The sequence below is a fragment of the Stegostoma tigrinum genome, chromosome 22, assembly GCF_030684315.1.
Source record: "Stegostoma tigrinum isolate sSteTig4 chromosome 22, sSteTig4.hap1, whole genome shotgun sequence".
NCBI lineage: Eukaryota > Metazoa > Chordata > Chondrichthyes > Orectolobiformes > Stegostomatidae > Stegostoma > Stegostoma tigrinum.
In genome coordinates, this window is record NC_081375.1 from 43,750,620 (window position 1) to 43,777,780 (window position 27,161).

Here is a 27,161-nt window from a genome sequence, read left to right on the forward strand (position 1 = left end):
GGTGGTGGCGCGTATACTCAAATAGCAAAATGGGTGGACAATGTTGTCTTTTTTACCTTTATTCATTCACAGGATGAGGGCATCACTCGCTAGGCAGCATTTATTGCCCATCCCTAATTGCCCAGAGGGTAACTAAGAGTCAACCACATTGCTGTAGGTCTGGAATCACATGCAGGCCAGACCAGGTAAGGATGGCAGTTTCCTTCCCAAAAGGGCATTAGTTTTTCCTGACAATCGATAATGGATTCATGGTCGTCATTAGATTCTTAATTCAATATTTTGTTGAATTCAAATTCCACCATCTGCCACAGCAAGGTTTGAACCGGGGTCCCCAAAACGTTATAGGGGTCTCTGTATTAACAGTCCGGTGATAACACCACTAGGCCATCACCTCCCACAGCAGGCCTAAAGGCAGGCTCCTGCAAGCATTACTCCCAGGGGTAAAGAAATGGAATGATGTTATTACATCTTGGACCAGTAATGAGGTATATCAGCCAAAGCATGCCCTATAGAGAAATACTCCATTGGTTATTCGGGTCATATTGTCTGCGTCATTTTCACATGTATAAATTCCTCAAAATGGCACTCCTCCCTCTTAATAAAGACATGGATCTAGTTTTTGAACATCATTTTTTGCATCATCAGGTTAGCAAAGCCAAAACAACCAAAATATCCTTGTACCAAAGCTATTTTCTCATGGTCTGCATGAAGCAAATATCAAAAGAAAAGACCAACAGGAATTGTGAATAACTTATTGGGAACAGTAACCCAACATACATCTCTAGTTGTACTTTACATTGTCTATTTTAATTTAAGTTATAAGATATGATTCCTATTGAGCTAATATTCAGTGTTGAATCCAGATTTTCAAAAGTCGATGGCTCTACTGTGAGTATAAGAGAACAAGATTTTTTTGTCAACACAGGAGACGAGTTCTCAGACAAAAATCTCCCAGAATACCAACTGCACAAGTTTAGTAAGGAAGCTGTTAATATCAAAAGGAGGAGGAATGTTTTTCAGCAGAATTGAACATCTCATTATAAATAAACAGTCACGCATTGGATGGTGCTGTTAAAATAGTCAACTAGTTTTATGATTGAAACCCAGTAGCAAGTCAGCAATGAACAAAATAACGAGATATCTTGGAGGAATACCTACATGCCAATGAAACTGCAGTAAGTTATGTCTTGGGTTTTACATCTGCTAACCTACCAAGAAAGATCTGTAGAATCATGTGACACTGAATATCCTAAATGTTTTCTCAAAAATCATTTAAATGTTATAAACTGTTCAAATAATGAGTATATCTGAACAATGATTTAAAAAACTTCATTAGTCATCAAAAAAGATGAAAATGAAACAATAGCATTTGTTTCTAAAATGTATGAATATAACAAACTATTGTCTGTAGGAGTAACTGTATTAGGTTATCAAACCAGATAATTTGTTCGTAAATACAATTGCAAAAAGTCATGCCTTACTTTGAGTTGTCCAAGATAAGGCTTCCACATCCCATCCATTAGATCCTGCCTGTACATCTTTGTGAAATAGCCCAGATATGAAACAAAGGCAGTGATCAGGAGCACATCTCCACACAGCATGGTCTCCTGTTGTTTGAAGTTGCGCACAGCTTCAGCCCAACGTACATTTTCTGAGGCGAGGCCACCAACCTAGGAAGAATATTTTGGTTTTGAAACAATTCACAGTGAATGTATAGCACAGAAATAGACCGTTCAGCCCACACCATCCACGCCAACCAGATATCCTAAATTAATCCAGTCCCATTTACCTGTGATTGGCCCATATCTCTCTAAATACTTCTCATTGTAACAGAGAAGGCATACAGGGAAACTAATTGAAATGTACAAAATCAAGAGGACTGGCTGGGAAGGTTTTAATCCCTATTGATGAAAGGTCCATAACCCGGAGGCATAGATCTAAATGACAGGTAACAGGCCTTGAGAGGATTTGAGGGTGAATTTTTTTGGTTGGTGGGCATCTGAAACTCTTCACCTGAAAGGATGACAGAGGTAGATGTCTTTAACTATTTTGATTTGTATTTCAAAAACCATAAGCTTCAAGGCTGTGTACCTAGAACTGGAAAAGTTGGATTAGGCTGGATGGCTACAAGTCATTTGGCACAGACACAATGGGCTGAATAGCCTCTTCCTGTACTGTGTCCATTTATGATTCCACATTCAGTCACAAAAAGCCATCCAGGAGATCAAATTAACTCCGATTTACATTACAGAGTCAAAAAAGAATGAGACTTAAATATTATTCAACTTCTTTAAAATATGTGAGATAATATGGTAATAGATATGACAATAATATAAAATTAATCAACCATAATGTATTAACAAATTAATTATTTTACCAACAAATTTTGACAATGGAAACTGAACTTAAACTACACACTGAGTTTTTTGCTTTGTGTTACTATTACTCAGTGTTTTAGTGACTCTGATTTTCATGATTAAAAATTATGTCTGTCTTTGAGATTTGTTGCCCAAAATTGCATGTGTGTTGAACTTTAAAGAAATCATCCAAGTAATTTTGCAGTGCATCTAAAAGGATAATAATATTCATTGCTTATTAAGTTAACTGTTTATCAATATGAATTTTGCCATTATCAAAAGAGCCCTTGAGAATTCCAGTCAGGCCTTGATTAGGTCAATGTAATTCAGAAGCTTATGCATAGCATCTCTTGTTCAACAGCAATCTCATCAAAGTGTCTGCAGCTGCTCTGAGGAAGGGCTTCAATCAGTCTTCAATTTCCACCTTCTAGAAGTGAGAAGCAACAGCATTTTCCCACAGATTCATAACTGACAGCAAAAATGTTTGTGATCTCCATTATTCATTTTGGACAAATGCTGCAATGAGAATCAGTTGCCGCACTCAGAAGGTCTTAAAATTGTCAATTTGTAAATTTGCTATCCAAGCCCATTGTAATTTGAACTGAAGGAGCTGACAGAACAGATACATTGCCTCCTTCTTTCTGATCTTGCATACTTGTAACTCTCTCAGGACATCTTAACCCAGTTAGAAGTTATATAGGAAAAGAATATTCACTTTATGTGACTCAGTGCTGATTGCACAAATTCACCTCAGCTTGTCAGTGACCAAACGATTTCTTGTAATCTGGCACCTAGCACCTTCAGAGAATTTTCCTTCCAAGTTTCTATAATATACCACTGTATTAGTCTTTTGACATATCTCATTGGGTACAAATTAAATGGCTTAAATCAATGACATATTACAGTTAACGTATCAGTATCAGGCATGGTCTTCAAGGATGGGACCAAGTTGTTGCTCAGAGGTAGGTTTTAAGGAGGATTTTGAGGACAGGAAGTGATTTGTTACAATTAAGAATTACAGATGGTACAGCAGAGAAATAGTACAGCAGACAATATATCAAAGCAACCAACTAATCTAAGGAAGTGTGTCGAGTTGGAAGAGGTTTCAGAGAGGGGTATGCCTATGAAAAAAACTGACTATGAAAATTTGGATTTTTAAACCAAAGTGATGGGGTTTGGTGAACAAAGAACATTAAACCATTATGGCCGGGTTTTCCATTGAACGTTTGTAAAAGTCTACTTGAGTACAGTTAAATGTTTAGATGCAGAAGCTGTGATTTGTGACTCCCTCAACCTGGACAAGATGCATTGTTAACTTCAGAGAAAAATCAATGAGAAATCACTGAATAACACAAACCTGTCATTTTTGTGCTGCTCTTCTGCTCCAAAAATACTTGAAATAAATGATGTCTATAGAAGGTAAGTGTAACTGGATATTTTCAAGGCATACTAACTCAAGGCATATTAACAAGGCACACTGGAGCTCATGGTACGTGGGCTTGGTTTGCACATCTGAAGAGTTTAATGATCAACTTATTAGTATTTCTGGGGACATCATGATTTGTTTGATATCTCCAGAAGTGTTCCTGGTGTCTAATAGGGTTTTGTTTTCAGTGGGAGAGTTTACAAATGAACAAAGTAAACAACATGCTTGCGTCTTCAGTTTAAAAGTTCAAACTGATCTTTTTTTCCTTTGATTAGGAATTTATATAAAAAAATGATTTTGGGCATCAGCTCGGCAGTTTTGCAGGAGTCTTGGCTGAAGCTGGATGTGCCACACAGTTCCTGATTAAAGGGGGTGAGTTAGACTGGTTTAGGAACATGTTAGCTCAGTGTAAGCAGTTTAGTTTGAAAATCCCAGACCTCCCAAAGGAGTCTTCAGAAACTGAGAAAATTTTTACACTCTGTTTTATGAAGGCTCCAGAAAGATGCCATCACACTCTCAAGAAGTAAAAGCAAATGGAATTCTCTCTCATGCAAGAACTGCAAAAGAGTGCTGTTGGAATTAATGAGATTATATTTTACCAGACATTTCTAAATCTTTAAAATTGTATTATACGTAAATAATTTGGTTTATTCGATTGTATCTTCATTTTTTGTTTAATAAACTTCTATTTTGTTGTTAAAAACCAATGTTGCAGCATTGCATTACATGTTTGTGTTTCAGTGAAAGGCCATTTCTTAACACCAAAAAAATCTGATCTATCAAGCAAGACTTTAGGCTGACATCTGATGCGTCCGATAAAACATCAGCCTGGATCTTAACACACACTTATGATTTCACAGTTGATTTGGACACACAAAGGATCACTGGAATGCCAGCAATAAAAGACAGAAATACTCAGCAGATCAGGACGGATGTTTGTAATAAAACATTAACAGTGAGTTGGATTTAATTCTCACTCAACCAAGTGTGCCAGTGGACATCTAACTACAGTGTTAACTAACCTTCTGCTCCCACAAGCAAGAAAGCCCACTGGACGAAGCACCAATCAGGCTGAGAAGTCTGTCGCACAGCACCTATCATGATCCTCATCATTGAAATCCCACCCCTTCCAGAAGGTGATAAACAGAGGCTGGCAACCACAGGGAACTGGGAAGGGTCACATGAAGCCCAAGTTGGACAGCCATGGAGTGCTGCCTTGGCAAGAAGTCTTTTTGTGGGTGGTTATGGAGTAGGGTTTGTTGGTAAAGGTGAAGAGACAAAGGCAGAGGGCTGGCTTTCAGTGGCCAGTCACTACACAACACACTCACCACACAATTAGCTTCTGTCAGTGCCTAATAGAAAGGAATCATAAGCATTATTTGCTTACAGCCAGGAATACATGGTTGTGGCTCTAGAATATATTATTCTTAACGCACATCTGAACAACAACCATCAAGAGAATAAAAAAAGGTCTAATTCTAAGTATCTCGTTGCAGCTTTACAGTGTACAATTTTGAGTGCTGGTCAAGAAACAAATACCTATTGAAACTAACTTGATAAGGTGGCAAGGTAAATTATTGAGAATGGCAAGGAACGACAACAACATACCCTCTGTGAAAGGCAGTCCACAAGGTGATGAGTGCAGAAGGCATTAAAAGCAACTGTGTGAAACACAACCCAATTTGAACAGAAGTAGCAAGTATTCAAATTCACTGTCAGTTATCTGACTCTGTTACTTCTAGTTATGACTGTCAATTATTTTAAATTGTTATACATTGTACAAGAGTGTCAGATATCATAGATAAAAACCTCCTGAATAAGGTGACCTTTTAACAATCAATGGAGATAACAAATGGGAGGCTGGAAAGTGAAAAACAAAAATGCTTCTGACACAAAGTTTGTGCCCGAGATGGAGAAAAGACAGTTTCTGGGAATGCGGTTTGCTTGGCAGGAAGGCTACGAGGTCACAGATATCAAAACACAACCACTGCTGGTCAGAGTAAAATTACTAAGATGAGTCTGAAAACACCGTTGTGGCAACAAATTCCCAAAGCAGTTTCCACTGAAATATAAAAACAGGCTACGCATGAGACAGAAGGTACAAAGGACATGAATATAAAGGCAGACCGGGCTGCAACTGTCACAAGATACTCCACAGAATATGTTCTGAAAGCCTTTCTAGGCCCAAGTTCTTTCTCAAGGGAACACAGTAGCATGCTGGTGTGAGAATACTGATTAAAAATGGGAAGATATACTGCTGCTCGAAACCTGCATGAAACTGAAATCAATTTCACGCAGAACACTCACAAAACTATGTATGTGATGTAACAAGGTTCTGTCACAAATCCATTCCTCAGAGATCCTCATCATGGAGAAATCAAAGACTCTGTGACAAGAGATGCATAGATGATTACTGACAGATATGGATATTTGGAGAAATGCCTTTGTACATTGTTACATACGGGCTTGCCATGGTCACAGGACCTCTACTATAAATTTCATTCCCTTTGGAACTAGCAGCCATTAAAACACATTAAATGAAACACAGACCTGGAAGTGTAAAGTTGAAAATTGGGTAAATTTTAAGCATTTTCAAGATTCAGCATGTTTCTATTTTTACGAGACAGTTACTTTGAAGTGTTCGGTGAGTTTGGAGTCAGAATGGTTTTGAATTTTCTGTTTCCTGCTACTGTTAAAATGAAAGAAGATATGAGGCAGAATTTTCTTTTTCCATGTTCATTAGCAAAACTAAGATAGCTACAGAATTAAAAGCAAGAAAAAGACTCAGCAAATAAGAGTAGAAATCCTGCTGGGTAAAAACTGGTCCTAGGTGCGTTGTACCTTAACCAGTAAAAAACTGCAGGAAACCTAGAGGAGAGAGTTTGAAGCCTTCGATGACATACTCGGAACCTCTATTAACGTTAACTTTGAATAGTACATGCTCAATATCAGAGCTTAAGGAGAGATGGAGACTATTGATCTGTCCGAAATAGCATTAATACATGTAGCTGAATCCTGTGAATTTGGACAATCAAAAGAAGATCACAATTGAGGTTGATCTTCTTAGGTATAAGTGATCCTTCCAAACACATTTGCGGAGACAGGAGTAACTTCCTTGGATGGAAGCTATCAGCATCTGAGAGAGCTCCAGCAAAGAGACAGACCCTTTAGTCTAACTCATCCATGGTGACCAGGTTTCCCAAATGAAATGAATCACATTTGCCTGTGTTTGGCCTAGATCCCTCTAAGCCTTTTCTATTCATGTACCTATGTAAATGTCTTTTAATTGGTGTAACTGTATCTACCTCTACCACTTCCTCCGGCAGCTCACTCCATGTACTCACCACCTTCTGTGTGAAACTGTTGCCCCTCAGATCCCTTTTAAATCTCTCCCTTCTCACCATTAATCTATGGCCTCTTGTTTCGGATTCCACTACCCTGGGGAAAAAAGATGTTGGCTATTCACTCTATCCATGCCCCTCATGATTTTATAAATCTCTGTATGGGCATCCCTCAACAGCCTATACTCCAGGGCAACAAGTCCCAGCCTCTCCCTAAAATTCAAATCCTCCAGTCCCAGAAACATCCTTATAAATCTTTGAAAACAGACAAAGCTTCGCATTATAACAAAGTGTGGAGCTGGATGAACACAGCAGGCCAAGCAGCATCTCAGGAGCACAAAAGCTGACGTTTCGGGCCTAGACCCTTCATCAGAGAGGTCTCTGATGAAGGGTCTAGGCCCAAAACATCAGCTTTTGTGCTCCTGAGATGCTGCTTGGCCTGCTGTGTTCATCCAGCTCCACACTTTGTTATCTTGGATTCTCTAGCATCTGCAGTTCCCATTATCACAAGGCTTCGCATTATGCTGAGATAAACATTTTAGGCCAAACAAATCAACATATTGGCAAAATGGAACAGGTATTTGTAGATTGGTCAACAGGAAGATCAAAGCCAGAGTACAAGCTGTAAATATTGAAGACGACACAACACAAACGCAATCATGTCGGGCACGGAGAAAGCAGTGATTTTTGTAAAAGGTACAGCTCTGAGTAGTTAACATTCATGTCACATTACTTTCCCCATGCTACTGGTATCATGCAGTCTGTGGTGGAGACAAGGAGCTCTCCTGTAGTTCTTGGAGGGAGCAGAGGTATTTATACTAGCTCTGTAAGGTTCTAGTAATTATGTCTGGCCAAGCGTATTTTGACTTATACCTATCATATAAAAAAACTTCTTGTGAACTAAAATAACTCCAGACAGGCCAGTATCCCTTTGTTTACATGTGCATAGTGCTTCAGACTGGTCCGGCTTCCTCAGAGCAGGCAGGCAATGGTATTACCACTGGGCTATTAAACCAGAGACCAAGAAAACATTCTGGGTTTGAATCCTGCCATTGCAGATAGCGGAAATTGAATTCAATAAATATCTTGAATTAAGAGTCTAATGATAACGTTGCATCCATTGCTGATTGTTGGAAAAACTCATCTGATTCACTAATGTCCTTTGGGGAAGGAACCTGCCATCCTTAACAGGTCTGGCCTACATGTGACTCCAGACCCATAGAAATGTGATCGACACTCAACTGCCCTGAGCAATTGTGTGTGGGGGGGGGGCAATAAATGCTGCCTAAAAGTGAAGCCCTCACCCCATGAATGAATAAGACCATAAGACATAGGAGTGGAAGTAAGGCCATTCGGCCCATCAAGTCCACTCCGCTATTTAAATCATGGCTGATGGGCATTTCAGCTCCACTTCCCTGCACTCTCCCCATAGCCCTTGATTCCTTCGGAGATCAAGAATTTGTTGATCTCTGCCTTGAAGGCATCCAACGCCCCGGCCTCCACTGCACTCCGTGACAATGAATCCCACAAGCCCACCACTCTCTGGCTGAAGAAATGTCGTCTCATTTCCATTTTAAATTTACCCCTTCTAATTTTAAGGCTGTGCCCATGGGTCCTAGTCTCCCTGCCTAATGAAAAAAACTCCCTAGCGTCCACCCCTTCTAAGCCATACATTATCTTGTAAGTTTCTGTTAGATCTCCCCTCAACCTTCTAAACTCTAATGAGTACAATCCCAGGATCCTTAGCTGTTCATCATACGTTAAACCTACCATTCCAGGTATCATCCATGTGAGTCTCCGCTGGGCATGCTCCAGGGCTAATATGTCCTTCCAGAGGTGTGGGGCCCAAAATTGGACACAGTATTCTAAATGGGGCCTAACTAGAGCTTTATAAAGCCTCAGAAGCACGTCGCTGCTTTTATATTCCAGCCCTCTCGAGATAAACAACAACATTACATTCGCTTTCTTAATTACAGACTCTGCCTGCAAGTTAACCTTTAGAGAATCCTGACCAACACTCCCAGATCCCTTAGTACTTGTGCTTGGCGAATTTTCTCACCACTTAGAAAATAGTCCATGCCTGTATTCTTTTTGCCAAAGTGCAAAACCTCACATTTACTCACATTGAATTTCATCAGCCATTTCCTGGACCACTCTCCTAAACTGTCTAAATCTTTCTACAGCTTCCCCACCTCCTCAGTACTACCTGCCTGTCCTCCTATCCTCGTATCATCGGCAAACTTCGCCAGAATGTCCCCTGGCTCCTTCATCCAGATCATTAATATACAAGGTGAACAGCTGTGGCCCCAACACTGAACCCTGCGGGGCACCACTCATCACCGGTTGCCATTCCGAAAAAGAGCCTTTTATCCCAACTCTCTGCTTTCTGTCAGACAGCCAATCCTTAATCAAAGCCAGTTGCTCACCTCGAACACCATGGGCCCTCACCTTGCTCAGCAGCCTCCCTTAAGGCACCGTATCAAAGGCCTTTTGGAAGTCTAGATAGATAACATCTACTGGGTTTCCCCGATCTAACATACTTGTTACCTCTTCAAAGAATTCTAACAGGTTTGTCAGGCACGACCTCCCCTTACTAAATCCATGCTGACTTGTTCTCATCTGACCCTGCACTTCCAGGAATTTAGAAATCTCATCCTTGACAACGGATTCTAGAATTTTATCAACTACAGAGGTTAGGCTAATCGGCCTATAATTTTCCATCTGAATAAAGACATTTTAAAAAAAACTCTCCGAATAAACAGAATCTCTGACACAACTGTTTATATCTGTCAGCCAGGCCACCCTGACTGGCCCAGTTTAAAAGCCTCATCAGGAATTTCATATTCTATTAGGTCTACCTGGCTGACCTTGTTACAGTCATTGCATTAACTTCAGGCATTAATCATTACCAGAACAAGTCAAAGCAAAAGTAAAAGAGAATTAGTGCCGGATTACTACCTTAATCAACTCGCAGCCAGTATCACATAATGACAGGGATGGTAAAAATTAAAAGGTACCAGAAATTGTCATTTGGAAGAATTCCAGAGTCCTCAGACTAGAAAATGCTGAATCAATTTGCATGTAAGTGTTTAGTGAGAAAGAAACAAAGCAAGGCCACAAAGATGATTATTAGAGAGATGTCACTCTATGATTTGCGTGAATCATTTTACATTATAAAACATTGGTATGTAAATCATAATAAATGCTTTATGGCTGTTAGAAATGATGGCTGCAGGATGACACATCAGGTGAGTAACAAATGCCAAGTATCCGAAGTCCCAAACAGACACTGATACTTTGTGAAACATGATGAGATCTGTTTGAAATGGCTCAAGAGAGTGAATTAAAAATGAAGTCACTGAAGTTAAGGCCATGGGAAGTAACAATAATCATCCCAAGAGGACAAGTAAAACCAAGAGCCCAATGCGAAGGGGAGAATAAATATCTACAGATCCAGATAACAGACATTCAGAAAAATCCACTTTTAATAGGTGAAGCAAGTCTAAAGCATAGAGTGAACTCTACACATGCAGAAGAGATTTGCAGCATTCTTAGTCCATTAAGCCATTGACTGCTGAACAGATCTTAGATGATTACAAAGGTGTTTTTACAAGTCTCTATAGGCTAGTTAGCTTTACATCCAATATTGGGAAAATGTTAGAGTCTGTAACAAAGGATGGAATAAAGATCTTTTAAAAATAATTAATACAATCAAGCAGTCAGCATAGTTTCATCTGGTGCTGTAATCAATGCCGAGGCTACAATTAGGTTAAAATTGATCAGGTTATTATGGCCATGTTTGCAGGTGGCAGAAAAAGAAGTCGAAAAACAATTGGTGAGAATGATACAAAGAGTCTGCAACGGGACAGACACAGCTTAAGTAAAGTGAATAAAAACTTGACAGGTGGAATATACTGTTGGAAAATATGAAGTTGTGCACTTCAGAAATGCTTTGAGAGGGTTATCTCACATCAGTTGATCTTCAGGTCACTCATTATGACATTTTATTGCTTTCCATGGGTGACACTGATTAAAGGGCAGCCAGGCTTTTACTGAGAATAAAGACTTAACCATCTTTAAGTGTCATGTGCTTCATGCAATATTCACAGAGTTCTGCTCAATGCTTATCTTGTGAAAAGGACAGTATAACTTGATGCTGCATTTTGGAGCAGGTACCAATGTGAAATGGATGCATAACAGCAATATTAATGCTGCAACATGAACACATTCTGGCAAAGGGGGCCAGCACCAATTGGAGCTAATGTTGAGCCAACTACATCCAACAGGTATAGAACTGTTCTCAGGATGAAGAGACTCACCAGTCGATTGGCAAGGGCAATGGTACGTTCAGTTGATTCAGCTTCTTGCTGGCATTTCAGTTTATCTGCCGTTGCCTGTTCAAATTTCGCTGTTAGTTTAGCTAGGTTTTCATTCAATTGCTGTTAAAGAACAAGAAAAACATATGTTGATCAATATTAGATCAATACATGAAACCTGTCTACTACTGAATAAACACTTTCCTTTTCCATGCCTGAAATTTTCCCTTATATTTCTGGGAAACTAATTTTAGCCTGCTAAACACTTTACAGATATAACATTTGATATTGTTCAATCCAATTGCATTTTGAGCAGAGTAACTGAATTAATCTAAATATTCTTTACAGCCCTTTGGTATGCTATGTATCAAAGCTGATTCCTTTCCAATTTTCCTCCAAAAGCAAAATAAAATTGATACTAACAACACAGGCACAATGGAATGAAAGATAAGCTTCTCACTCATGTGACATCACTGGGGCTAGACCAAAAATTGCTCAAGTGTTTAATATAGCTCAAAGCTGAAGACTTCACAGATCATCAAAGTTAAAAACACTTTTGATAACATCATGAAAACAGCAATTGCTCATTTTGTAAGCTAATAGGTACAACTTTTATGTGGTGCAGAGAACTTCAATGAGCCTTTATAAATGGCTAGAATACTATGATCAATAGTTTTAGCATCAAATGAATTATCCACCTTAATTAAAGGTGAGGAATACAACCCTGCAGTCTGTACACATCAAGGCCACGATGACCAATGTAAACCATGTCACTTCTTTCTACTTACGGTTATCTTGGCTTTGATGACTGCCAGTTTTTCCTGGGCAGCAGCTAATTCTGCATTGGCTTTGTTCAAGGCTTGCCGCTTGGGCTCAACATCACAATAGACTTCGTAAAACTTCACAATGTTGACAACCCAGGAGCAAAGGCCAGCAGCAGCGAGAGACTTGGATGCAATGAACTCTGGATTGAATTCTGGGTCATGCAGGTATGGCTGAATGGCTTTGAGGCAATTCTCATGGATGTTCTCCTTTTTGAAGTTGATGAGGGAATCGAGGAACCCGTCGACCTTTGCCATCATGACTTTCGCTGACTTCCAGCTGCGGTCTTTGGGCACTTTGCCCGCGACTGCTGTGAGCACCAACACGGCAGCTGTGACATTTGTCACCGCAGAAGGAGGTGCGCCAAAGGACTTCAATTCCGTCAGATTATTCTGCAAGGAGAACAAAGTTACAAAGGAAAATGGAACGTGTTTTTCTCCACAGTCAAGTGCCAACAGTCAGGTTGTTGAGTTATCAATTTGTTGCCCTGATTTAAAGCCTAGAGCTGCAGTCAGAATTTTATACCACTCATCAAATGTAAGCCAATGAAACCCCCTGGTGGTAACATAGGTCTCTCCCTGCTTGTTAGCTAACAAGTTTCCAAGTGCCCTGTGTCCTGTGGTACGTGATTCTAAGATGATTAAGGGAATCAAGTAAATGATCAGGAAAAATTTTGACAATTCTTGTATAACTGATCTAGTTTAAACTAGCTGCAACCTTTTCTCATGAAGCAAACCTATTTCTTGAGAAAATCAGAACAAAATATGAAAATTTGAACCCTGTAAGAAACGTTGCAGATTAAGAAATCACATCAAATGTGCGAAATTTCGGTGAAAAGATATTTTAAGCATAGACGTCTCTTGTCAGTGAATAGCAAAAATTACTTTCCAAATCTCTCAATCATTTCACTGGGACCATCCTTTCTCGAGCGCTGTAGCACCTTAAAAAACCTTAAAATTAATTTATATATTTTATTTTAAAATCACTGCAATTCACTACAATTCTGTAATACCCTATTGTGCTTAAAGATTGAACCACGACTGTGTTATGAACTGGTTTAGACTTTTAGATGGATTTAGAGGAACAAATTGGTATTTCATGGTTAATAATATCACTAAAAAAGTGGAACGGTTCATGCTTTATTTTGTCCTTGACGTCTTATGCTATCGTTGTCCTATAAATTGAATCCCTTGGAGGCTTTTGTCAATCATTTTTATTGAAAAGGAGGCTTGCAGTACCATGTATGTCCTTGTATAACAGTGACTTCAAAATTTCTGAGATTGGTTATATCAGAATGTCCATTCCACAATAACATTCTATAATTTATAAACAGCAAAGATCCTTTCCCACAGCTATTTAAGATGAAACCACCTGTTCTTTTTCCGTTTATGTGAACTGCCAATGAATCACTCTGGGTTGCAAATAAAATTCAATTGATTTAACATTAGCTCATGAAACACCCAAACATGGCGTTGACTTTGATAATTGTGGTCCTGCCAAGACAAAAAGCTACATTTTATCCCCCAAGTGCAATAAATCAGGCCATCAGTGAATAAAACACAACATTACATAATTCCATCCTGAGGAAGGGTCACCGGGCCTGAAACGTTAACTCTGTTTTTTCCTTCACAGATGCTGCCAGACCTGCTGGGCTTTTCCAGCAACTTTATTTTTGTTCCTGATTTATAACACCTGCAGTTCTTTTGGTTTTTGTTACATAATTCCACTTGATTTAAGAGGATTTACATCCTATTTCAATGGACATGAAGATAAATCGGGAGGAACCTACAATATGGCCCTAATGTGTGTGCATTTGATCCAACTTATGATTCTTGTAGGTTTTGTTGTTGAGAAGTGGCAATAAGGCGTATTATCATACAACATATTGTAAAGTTTAAATCATAGATCAGAGAATCGTGAGTTCAGAAGCAGGCCAGTTAGCCCACCAAATCCACATCCACCGTCTGAAGAGCATCCCAGCCAGACCCAATCCCTATGCTATCCTTGTAACCTTGCACTTCCAATGGCTAATCCACCTAGCCTGCACATTCCTGGACAATGCTCAGGAAGTCCTCAACACTCTAAAAGAGGCAATCAACTTAACTTGTACATCTTTGAACAGTGGGAAGACACTGGAGCACCTGGAGGAAACCCATGCATGCACGAGGAGAATGTGCAAACTCCACACAGACTGTTGTCTGAGGCCAAAATCGAACCCAGGTCCCTTGTGCAGTGAGGCAGCAGTGCTACCTACTGAGCCACTGTGCCACCTAGAACTGAGTTATTTTTTGAGTATTAGCTCAAATAGACAAAGCCATATAATGTTGTTCTGTTTTGGTAGCAAGAAATAAGGAACTTGTATTCATATTGTGTCTTACAATGAATTTAAGATCTCTAGAAATGCTTCCTAATCACTGTCTAATTGAAATATTATTACTGCTAATTTGGACACAAATACATCAGTCAATTTTCACAGTAATATTCCACAAATGAAAAAAAGATGAATGCTCAGTTAAGTAGTTTCTGTACTTTCAGCCAGAATGGTGTCAAATAGCTTGAGCAGCAACGGGGCCTTTTTTTTGTACTGGTCACATGAAGAGAAGAATTCTAAATAAAACTGAAAGACCTGTGGATGCTATAAATCAGAAACAAAAACAGAAGTTGCTGGAAAACCTCAGCCAGTCTGGTGACATCAGTTCTGAGGAAAGGTCACTGGACCCGAAACGTTAACTGATATTTCTTCACAGGTGTTGTCAGACCTGCTGAGCTTTTCCAGCGACCTCTGTTTTTGTTCAAGAGAGGATTTCTGATTGTGCTCAAGAATGTGCCTCCATATTCAAGCAGTCCACTTGTCAAGAACTGTCAAGTCCGTTTAACAGAGACTAATGACTTTTCTGATGGTCAAATGTTCATCTCCCTCCTTACACTGAAACATTGTGGGAGATTTTTTCCAAATTCAAGGTGTCAAATGATTGCAAGCTGTGATTCTTCTTTTGAGTCCATGAAATCTCTTACCTTATTTAGTGTGTTGAGGGCTTCCTGAGCAGCAACAAGGGCAGGCTCAGCTTTTGCTAAATCCTCCTCGCAGTCTCTCTGTGTTCGGGTAACCTCCTCAGCAATGAGGGCCACCTTCTGTTCTTCCTCATCTGCAATGGCCTTTTCTTTGCTCACTTTTTCTGTTTCGACGCCTACTACTTGAATCAGCTTGTCAGCATCTTCATTTTTCTGTTTCAGCTCAACTTCCTGTGCAGCCAGTTTGGCTTTCAGATCGTCGACCTGTTTATGGAAGGTAAACGTAAGGGAGTCAGCACAAAATGCCTGAAATGTCCACATTAGAATCTGTAACGTGTTCATTTGACCTCTAATCTTTCATGGGACTTGAGTATCACCGACAAGGCCAGCATTTGTTGCCCTTCCTAGTTGATATGAACCAACTAGCTTGCTCAGCCAATTGAAAGGACAGATAAGAGTTAAATATACTGCTGTCTCATATCGGGGTAAACAGGGTAGATTTTCTTCCCTGAGAGACATCAGTGAACCAGATGGTCACGTTAAGCAAATCAGATTACAAAACATAGAAGACTGGAGCAGGAATAGGCTGTTTGGTCCCTTGACCCTGCTCCATTATTCAATATGATCTTGGCTGATCATTGAGCTCAATACTTTAATCCCACACTCCCCCCATATCCCTTGATCCCTTTAGCCACAAGAGTTCTATCCCTTGCTTGGAAACATACGTTTTGGCCTCAATCCCTGCGGTAGTGAATTCCACAGGCTGACCATTCCAAGGGTGAAGAAATTTCTCCTCATCTCAGTCCTAAGTGGTTTCACCCTTATTCTTAAACTATGACCCCTGGTTATGGACTCCTGTACCATCAGAAACATCCTTCCTAATCTAACCTGTCTATTTCTGTTAGAATTTTACAGGTTTGTATGACATTCCCCCTTATTTCTTCTAAACTCCAGTGAATACAGTCTGAACTGACTCAATCTCACCTCATTAGTCAGTCCTGCAATCCCAGGAATCAATTTGGTAAATCTTAACTGTACTCCCTCCATGGCAGGAACATCTTTTCTCAGATAATGAGACCAAAACTATACATAATATTCCAGGTGTGAACTCATCAATGCCCTGTATAATTGCTGCACAATATCCTTATTCCTGTACTCAAATCCTATCACTATGAAGACCAACTTACAGTTGGTCTTCTTTACTGCTTGCTGCACCCACACACTTACTTTCAGCATGAGGTTACTCAGCTCTCGTTGACCATTTCCCTGTGAAAAGCCCATTAGCCTGTGTCTCCAGATTACTGGTCTAGTCATAATATGCCACCATGTGACATTTTAATTCATGACAAAATGATTCAAGACAATAAGGGCTCGAATGTTCATCCATCTTAAGTCACCCTGAAGTCTCCCAATTGCAATATCCAATTGGTTGTTAACTGATCTGTCAGTTATTATTTGAAAAATCTTCACAAATATGAGCTATTATAATTTATAATTGGTTCTGCTTGATCCAAATTTATTTTCCAAACTCAGTGTACTAACTATATCCATCATGTTACCCGTTCTACCTGGCCAAAAGGAATTTAATGCTTTAGAAATCACATTATGCTCCAAGTGTCCACAACCTGTTTATATATCTGATTCCACCTGTTGACTCTCTCATCAGTTACCTGTTTTGCCTTCACTGGGCCATTCCAACAATCTCTCACCATTTGCGTAAACCGTACTTCTGGATTTTCCGAGTTTTTCTACCCTTACAAATTCCTTTCTTTTTGTTTGAGCAGGATCCGGTCCACAGGTCCTGCCTTATCAACACAAATTTATGTTCCAAAAATTGTTTTAAGATATCACAGAGATTAGGTCACTTTGGACAAGGAAATCTGTCGCATGTCTACATCAATTTTGATCCAAAATTCACACATATTCCCCAAGCAACTGAAAGTAAAACTGAAGTAAATATTTAACTGTGACAGTTTGCATTCGAACATCAAAATTGCCATCCTAAGTAAAAATAAACTGAATGTCAGAAATTTCACTTTTGCATAGAATAGAAATTTTATTGTCCTATGTATTTTTACATGAAGAACACAGTGAAGTCACCCAACCGTGTGCCTACCGCAATGACAGAAGTCATTCTTAATAACAAAAAAAGTAAAATTAACTCCAAGTTCAGCATAGTTCAGTTAATGGGTCCTGGGGTCAGGGAAGGCTGAATAAGGAACAATGGAATACCCTGAATGTGCAGTGAGGCCAAGACTACCAGTCTGGGCCAGCCATTCCAGGACAAGACCACCACTCCTGGACTAGACCACTTGCAGGGCTGGAATACTTGGCAATCGAAAACAAAGACCTCCACACGGAGTTGAGACCGCCATATTTGGAAAGAACCACTTCTCATCCTCCAGGCGCCCTGGCCTAGCGATAGAGCTGGAGACTCGGCCTAGCCTGCAAGGCCAGGCCGGGGGAGGCACTTTGTTCGCCAGCAGATCCCAGGCTGTGGAGGAACTGTGAATACAAGGTGCCCATCAGCCATGATTTAAATGGCAGAGTGGACTTGATGGACTGAATGGCCTTACTTCCACTCCTGTGTCTTATGGTCTTTATGGTCGTCTGGTGTAGAGCTGGATGAACACTGCTAGGCAGGCAGCATCAGAGGAGCAGGAAAGCTGACGTTTCGGGTCTGGACCCTTCCAAAACATCAGCTTTCCTGCTCCTCTGATGCTGCCTGACCCGCTGTGTTCATCCAACTCCACAATATGTTATCTCTGACTCCAGCTTCAGCAGTCCCTACCATTCCCATGGAGGAGCTGTGCCTGGCTCGTTTTGGTGTTGTTGCTGCTGCCACTGGAGACCTCCTCCTTCACCCGCCACTCTCCAGACTTAAAATGAAGAGAAAACAAAGAAGCATAATAAAATAAAAGACCTAAAGACATAAAAAAAAGTGAAAGAAAACCAACAGGAGCGGACAAGTCCTGGGCTCAGCCCACCTACTCCACCACTATCTTGGAGCAGATGCTGGGATGGGTTAATGATTCTCAGTTAGGGGGTATAGGCACATTTCAGAATTCAAAGTTGTCTAATTCAGATCATCAACTAATCGCTATAACCAGTCCCCCGGTAAAATTCTCCATTTACACTTCTGGTCAGAATACCCAAAATTGTTATTTTCCTGGCTGAGAAGGGATAAACTGGCTCCCCTTCTTTATTCACCTACTCCCCTAGATAGGGTGTAACAAGGTTTACTAAAATGGATCCCTTCCCTGGTCAATATCTTTCGCCCGGACCAAAATAATCTACATTTGAAAAACAGCCAACTTACCCAGGCTTTCTGAAGTTAAAAAAAAAGTGCAAATTTACGAGTTACTGAAAGTGAGAATAAATAATAATACAACATACAACATACACACACAGATTTGAAATGAGGGGTGAGTGCAAGTAAAAAAGATGAGAGGAGTTTCTGGTTTGTTCAAAGGGCAGTTCCCAGGATGTTGCAACCAGTTGATACCAGTAACATTAGCATTGGTAGTTGAGCAGTCAACCTGGAGGTTGTTGGTTTTGCAATTTAGCTGAGAGTTTTTTGTCCTGCTCTGCTTTTGATGATAACTGACTGGCTGTCAGCACTCAGAGCAGGAGACTATCATTTCTTTTTGCCTGCAGTGCAGAGGATGTCTTCAAGCTGCGAACTTCATAGTAATGAGCACATCAGCCACTGACACACACACAGACCAGGAGTTGCAGTTGTTTATAACCCTTTCTTTGTACATCCCTGGAAGGGGAAACAAACATGTCTTTTGATTCATATCCACAGCTTGGAATATAACCCACAGGAGAAGGTTTCCTGCTGAAAGGAGGAAATTAGATTGCCTCGCACACCTGCTGTTTGATATCTCTCACTTTGAAGTATCCTCAGCAACCATGAAGGTGTGATGTTCCAAGGATTCACAGAAGGGGTTCTTCAGCAGTCGGCGAATTCCATCTTTGAAAGTAAAATATCAGCCAGGCTTGTCCTACAGTCTTTGTCTTTTTCTAAAACTCTTATCCAAAATGTCAAGGTGTCTGTCCATAACTCAGGGTTGTGATCATTGTAATGACAATAAGGTTCATTCTCATTTTGACGCAAAAGGAAAGAAACAAACAAATCAACACACAAGTATTCTCATGCCATTCATTTTACCGGCTTTAGTCAATGCTATATTTTGAATTCTAACTTGACGTCTCCGAAATAATGGAATATTGGCCTATATTTCTTGGCAATTGGGGCATAAGGGTGGCAATGTCTTGCTGCAACTAAACAAGATGCTGGTGAGACCACACCTGAGCAGTTTTGGCATCCTTATTTCAGGAAAAATACCATTTCACGGGCAGCAATTCAAAGAAGGTTCACTAAGATAATCCATGGTACTGGACCCAAAATGTTAACTCTGATTTCTCTCTGCAAATGCCGTCACACCTGCTGAGCTTTTCCAGCAATTTTTGTTTTTGTTCCTGATTTAAAGCACCCAAAGTTCTTTTGGTTTTTAATCAAAATTCATATCTGGTGAGCGAAGATGAAATGTATACATCTATTTAAAACTGACAAGACTCCTTATCTTGGTCGTGTCAAGATAACTCAGAATGGGCAATCTTCTGTCAGTAGTTTAAAATAGTCAGCATTAGTTTGGTCTCTTGGGCTACTTTTCTCAATTATCCTTTGCATTGAAATCAATAGACAGAAGAATCAGATGAGACATGTAACAGACAGATGATTGATTTATTATTGCTCGGATTATCCCATCATCTAAACATAATAATACCTGCACTATCCTTATTCCTGAGATCTCATGTTTTATTTACAAGGATTCATCAGATGTCCACTCAAAGACAGATAATGCAATCATGAGCATTTTACTTATACATTCAATATCTGAGCGACGCTCTGTGACTTTAGTTTTTCTTGCTAATAAGTGAAGATTATTTTGAGTTGGATATTGAGATTAAATGTAAAATAAAATCAACATAATACTGCACATAAAAAGCAGTCAGAGGGAAGAGGTGGATTCAATATGAACATTTCACAACTTGATCAGTGTGTCAATAAAGCCAAATTGAACAAGTTGGTTTAAAGTCTGAATCATGTATGAGTATTTGCCTCATCTCCTAATGGTGAAGTTTCCCAATATCCTTTGGAGAACAGTGAAACTGAGGTGGCCATTAGTCATTGATCAACTTCCATTGAGATCTCGATTGCAATGTGAACAGAGGATTTCCAGGCTTTAGAAAGGTGTAGCAGCAGTGGCAGCCAACGGGTCTTCAGTGGCTGGGTACAGGAGAGCTGCCAAAACCTGCTTCACTCTCCCACTTTGATGGGACTTCCATCCGTAGGTGTTTGACCATGCTGTAGGCCTGGTTAGGTGCTTCAGTAATACAAGATGGGGCAAAGCTTCTCGAAAAGAGTTCAAGGTACAAGCAACTTCCATATCATTCCACAGAATCCAATTACAGGCAATTTAGGATGGATTTTAAGGGCTCAGGAAGGGTATTGAGAAGATATATTAGAATAGTACCAGGAATTTTAGTTACATAGCTATGCAAGTTTCTTTAGAGTCGAGAAGGTTAAAGGAAAATTTGATGGAGTCGTTATTCCAATTTGATGGAGTAATTTGAAGCACTTTCAATATAAAACTGAAACTGTTACGCGTGGCAGGTTGTCAGCACCTGGAGTATGGAGATTTAAGATAATTGACCAAAAAAAGGCAACGTAGGGAAAATATTTAGTGTACGAAAACGATATGATGTACTAAGTACTGCCTGATATAACGAAGGAAGCAGACTGTAAGAAATTGGTTAAATCCTTATAGGGGAAAATGTGCAAGGCTGCAGAACAAGTGAGCAGAATTAATTGGACAGGCCAATGGTCAGCTTTCGTCTTCAGCATTTTAGGGTTCTACAAACACGTAACCTGCTTTATCGACACCAGTTTGGGTTCAGCACATGGATCAGGCTCATCACTTTTACTTTACAGCTTGTTTTTTTTTAACCTGAAGCTCATGTTATAATTCAAACAATGGAATTTGAATAAGATGTCTGTGGAAAGTAACACTGACCAATCCTGCGCACCTGTATTAGCGTGATCATATTCAGCCTTAAACTACCATGTTTAAAGTGGCTATTGTTGCTATGAAAGAGTGTGCTGGGACTTCTTATCACTTTAAAGGTTTTTTTTTTAGGTTCACGTTGCTGCTACTGCTGTAACGGCGCAAATGTACACCAGGAAACCTGATAAATTACAAAACTGAAACATAAATCAAAGGAATAGCAGAATATGAAGGACAGTCAGGAATTGGGTGCAATAGTTTCCATCCCCTTTGAGACAACTAAGTTAGAATTCACTTATTGCCATGAACGTCTCTTCTCTTCAATTGCCCAAGAGATGAATCTGGGCAGTTGCCCAAGAAATTGTTGCTGTGGATTATGAAGCTATAGTAAAAGAAATGCTATCTTGGACTCAATCAAAAGACACACACAGTCAGATTGAGATAAAAGAAAAGGAAATGTTTAGTTCGCATCCTCCACAACCTCAGGCTGTTTTAGTGTTTTACAGCTAATTAAATACGTTTGAAGTGTAGCCCTGTTCAGGTGTGAAATTGTTCACAGCACAATCCCATAAACAACTATGGGGTCTTTCACATTGATCTGAGACCACCAAACATCTCAAAACACTTTAAAGCCAATGAAAACATTTAAAGTGTAGTCCCTGCTGCAAGTTTGACACCTCCTGAGAAGGTTAATGTCTTTGTCTGGAGTGTATGGGAAGGACAGCTTTGATTTTGCTCTCAGGTCAATGGAGTGGCACTTGAATTAACCACCTTCTGACTGACAGTCAGGAGTGAGCCACTGTTGCTACCAGTACAGATTCTCTTCAAGGTAACCAGAAGGAGCAAGTTCCAGCTCCTAAACAAGAATTTGCATGATATACCTCCCTATTAGTTAGAATAAGTTCAAGTGCTATGGTATATCTTGTTCTGCCAAAAGGTTAGTTGTGGGATGTAAATGTAAAATATATCAGTGACCAATCCTCTGAGATTTTCTCTGGATCCAGCTAGGGCTGTTCAATAGGAACTGGAATAGGCCATTCAGCCCCTCAAGCCTGCTCCAGCATTTAATGAGATTATGGTAGATCTGTGGCCCAACTCCACACCCCTGCCTTTGGTCTTTGCTTTATTAAAATGTATCTATCTCAGATTTACAACTAACGACTGATCCAGCATCCACTGCCATTTGCAGGCGACTTTTCCAACAAAGTAGCAGCATTATGTGTGAAAGTGCTTCTTAATATTTCTCCTGAACTGCCTTGTCCTAGTTCTCAAGGCTATGCCCCATGGGTCTGGACTCAGATTATCTCTCCCTGATATCCAAAAATGGGAAATGGCTCCTAGTGTTCACCACAAAACATTATGAGTATGACTGCAGAAATTAAAGAATCAATCCTGTTAAAATTGTCGATACCCTTTAAGGGCTGCATACTAGAGGTATGCAGTAACGTATCTCAACAGATTTATTAAACTCATTTGATGAACAGGAGGGAAACTTTTGCTCTCTGAGCATCCCCCAGTCACAATATGAACAGAATACCCGATGAGTGGATTTTATCAAAGGTAAACCATCTGTGACTACATATCCCATTCATACTCAACAGTGTGGCTTGGGTTCAAGTCCCAATTGCTCCAGAGGTGTGCAATAACATCTTGGAAGAGGTTGGTGAGAAAATATCCTACAAAGAGTATGGCCACATCACTTTGGTGACTGTTATGTAAGGTAGTGGCTCTGAAAGGGTTAAAGCTGAAGACTGCATGAAGCTCCACTCAATCTGACAAGGAGAAGTCCTGGTGGGAGAAAAAGAGGAATCCAGCTCTCACTCCTAAAGGAGACAGGTAAATGAGGTGTTCAGCTCAAAAGTTTAATGGAGACACACATCAGCATTGTCTTCTTCAATCCTAGTTAGTATGTTTAAAAAAACAATATAATTTGCCCCTTTTTATCATCAATAAACTTGAGTTTCTTACAATTCACTAGTGGTTCATTTCCTACTTTTGCAGAAGTAGCTCCTTAAACCCAATATGGAAAGGAGGATCGATTTCTGTTGTACAGTATAAGATTCCTGACCTCAAGGCCACAAGCTCCGTGTTCAAATCCCTTCTGCTCTTGATGTACACAGTAACATATCTCAACAGGTTGATTAAACACATCTAGAACAAAGAACTGGGAGCAATACTTTAAGCATGGTGACGAGTGATAGGCACCACGGCTTAAATACTGCCTGACAACAATGGTGAAAGTCGTCCACTGGACCCAACAGGAAACATTTCAGGAGTGAGTTTACCATTTTAAAAAAGAATCACTAAGAATCTCACTCTAAATGTGTGGAAAAACTCAAAGATCACCACCACTTCACAAAATAAGTGACTGAAGCATGGGTTCTAACTCATGAAAAGGTTAAATCAGAACCAAAGTCATATTCCGCTTCTAAGGGAAAAAAAATCAATGCATGAAATTGACTGCAGAACAGTTGAATGCTTGACAGGGTCTCCAAATGGTCTTTCTGAATAGCTGAACTAATCTCTATCTCCTTTGATCTTGTAACTGGTTGAACTGGAAAATACTGAGTTTTTTTAATCTCAATTATCACAGACAATTCAAGGTATCGTCCAACCTTTCCAAACTATACCATTTTATAGAATTGCAAGAACAATTGAACAATCTATTTTTAATAGCTCCACAGAGTTTCACTTAATATTACTTAAATGGGCAGCAATTGGAATTCACCAGCTCTGTGGTTAGCACTGCCGCTTCACTATACCAGGGATCACAGTTTGATTCCGCCCTTGGGTAACTGTCTGTGTGGAGTTTGCACATTCTCCCCGTGTCTGCGTGGGTTTCCTCCGGATATTCCGGTTTCCTCCCACAGTGCAAACATGTGCAGGCTAGGTGGATTGGCCTTGGGAAATGCAGAAAGGTCCAGGAAGGAGTGAGAGATATCAGAGATGGTCTAGGTGAACATAAGCTTGGGGTGGAAGGCATTGGTGAAGTGAATGAACTGTTCAAGCTCCTCGTGGGAGTCATCAATGTAATGGAGGAAGAAGTGGTATTTAGGGCTAGTGTAGCTATGGAAGAAGGATTGTTCCACATAACCTACAAAGAGGCAGGCATAGCTTGAGCCCATTTGGGTACCCATGGTCACCCTCTCTGTCTGAAGGAAGTGGGAGGAATTGAAAGATAAGTTGTTGAGGGTGAGGACGAGTTTAGCTAAGCGGATGAGGATGTCAGTGGAGGGGGACTGGTCGGGCCTGTGGGACAGGAAGAAGCAGAGGGCCTTTAGGCCATCCGCATGGGGAATACAGGTGTATAGGGACTGGCCGTCCATGGTAAAGATGAGGTGTTGGGGACCAGGGAATCGGAATTTTTGGAGGAAGTGGAGAGCGCGGGTGATGTCACGGACGTAGGTAGGGAGTTCCTGGACCAAGGGGGAGAAAATGGAGTTGAGATAGGTGGAGACAAGTTCAGTGGGGCAAGAGCAGGCGGAGACAACTGGTCGACCAGGGCAGTCACGTTTGTGGATTTTGGGAAGGAGATAGAAGCAGGCGGTGCGGGGTTGGGGAACGATGAATTTGGAGGCTGTGGGTCGAAGGTCAACTGAGGTGATGAGGTTGTGGGTAGTTTGGGAGATGATGGTTTCGTGTTCGGTGGGTGGGGTCATGATTGAGGGGGCCGTCGGAGAGTTGACGCCTGGCCTTGGCGATGTAGAGATCAGTGCGCCATACTGCAACTGCGCCTCTCTTGTCCGTTAGTTTTATGGTGAGGTTGGGATTGGAGCGGAGGGCTGCACGTTCTATGGGGGAAGAGGGTGGAGTGGGTGAGAGGGGTGGAGAGGTTGAGGCGATTGATGTCTCAGGAGGTCTGACAGCAACTGTGGAGAGTGAAATGGAGTTAACATTTCAAGTCAGTGACGACTCTTCTTCAAAGCTGATCTCTCCAAAGATGCTACCAGATCTACAGGGTTTCCCTGGTATTCTCTTTATTTGGAATGGAAGTAATGACCCAATTAAACTAAGCCTATTAATACTTCTATTAAAACAATGATGATGATGGAAATACATGAAGTGCAATCAGCATTCGTACACATTTAATGGTCTACTTTCATGGGTGGTAGCCCTATAGGTTATTACTGGTGGGCAGCTCTGTAATCTGTACAAATTTAAGCCCAATGTGTATAAGGAAAGAAATGTTCACTGAACTTCAACATTTACTTAATGCTAAGCAAATGGCATCGTCAATCCAGTGGACCCATTCTTATTCACCCACATAATGTGGGCATTGTTGGCTAGGCTAGCATTGTATATAGATTCACAAGCTTGGATTCCTAGGAGCTAAGGGACATATGTAGAGATTCTCAGAAAAATCAGAATTGGCAAAATTTTCAACTCCTAGGAGGCTGGAAAAATTGGTGGAAGGCAGCGTGTCATTTTGCAAGAGGTTGGCAACACCCGCTGAGATGCAGGGGCTGGAGGTGAATGCTAGCTAACAGCATGCTAGCGGTAGGTAGGCTCTTGAAGAAACCAAAGGGTCAAGTGAGGCTAGTATCCTGTAGTGGAGTAGAATTTTCCAATAGGCCAGTGGGTCTCCCACAGTATCTGAAGCTTGGCTAATGTATGGAGATACCCTCTAGTGACAAAGTAAGCAGTTCATGCTCTTGTATCAATTTAAAGCCCTCTCTCCCAAGTAGCTGACATGGTCACAACTGCGCTACAGACTAGAAACAATCTGGAAAATGTTGCCGGTTTTAATCAAACTTTTTGCAGAAGTCTTCAGAGGCTGTCTCCATTTATTTCAACAGGCAGTGGGTGCCTTGCCTAATTGGTCATCTTATAAAAAAATCATGTCATGCAACAGGTATTAACACATTACAAGGTGAGAACCTGGAAATTGGCTGAACTTATCTACAAGATAGGAAACAGAAACAAGACTGGAGATGAACTGAAATTAGGGTTCTGCAGGGATCAGTGTTGGGACCCTTGCTTTTTGTTATTTTTATAAGGAGTTTGGAAATTGGTGTTGAGGACAAAATTTCTAAATTTGCATATGATACTAAGCAAAAGAGAATAGTGAAATGTGAGGATGATGCTGAGCGATTTCGGAGGGATGCTGATGAGTTGACCAAATGGATAAACGCCCAGCAGACAGATTTCAGTGCAGAGAAGGGTGAAGTAATGCATTTTGTTAGAAGAAATAGGGAGAGACAATACAGGGTCAATGGTACACAGGAGTATAGGAGCAAAGGGCCATCACAGTTCAAGCATATAAATGTCTTAAGGTGACCAGGTAAATTGCAAGTGTTGTGAATGCTTATAGGATCCTTGGATTTACAAATAGAGACAAGAGTATAAAGATCCTATGCCTCTACAAATCATTAGTCAGACCATATGTGGAGTATTGTGTTCAGTTCTGGGCATCTTATAAGGAAGGATGTTACAGCCCATGCAAAGGAGATTTAGAAGGATGATAAGATAACTGAGGGACTTTAGATACAAAGAAAGAGTAGGCAAATTGGGCTTATTGTCCTTGAACACCATTGCATTCAAAATTGTGAACAACTTTGAAAAGATAAGGAGGGAGATACTGTTTCCATGAGTTGGTACGTCTAGGGGTCACAATTTCAGGATTTTTAACAAATGAGCAAGAAGTCAGACGAGGAGAAACTTCTTTCCTCAGAGTGTAAGTGAAGTGATGGAGGCGGATTCCATAGGAGATTTCAAAGGAGAGCAGGATATATATTTGAAAGTGATGAATTGAGCGGGCTAAGGAGATGGACTGAAAATGGGATTAAAAACCGAAAGAACTGCGGTTGCTGTAA

The 27,161-nt window shown here is 40.5% G+C and overlaps 1 protein-coding gene across 3 annotated transcripts in view; it reads right to left on the reverse strand.

Moving 5' to 3' along the window:
* LOC125463674 (dynein axonemal heavy chain 9-like) overlaps positions 1–27,161 on the reverse strand; it is a 453,254-nt gene that overhangs the window by 164,797 nt on the left and 261,296 nt on the right. For all 3 annotated transcript variants that reach the window (XM_059653804.1, XM_059653803.1, XM_059653805.1), the window contains 4 exons: positions 15,278–15,538; positions 12,229–12,654; positions 11,444–11,563; positions 1,482–1,670 (listed from right to left, as the gene is read on the reverse strand). In XM_059653804.1, coding sequence (XP_059509787.1) covers positions 1,482–1,670; positions 11,444–11,563; positions 12,229–12,654; positions 15,278–15,538 — 996 coding nt within the window. The remainder of the gene's footprint in view (positions 1–1,481; positions 1,671–11,443; positions 11,564–12,228; positions 12,655–15,277; positions 15,539–27,161) is intronic.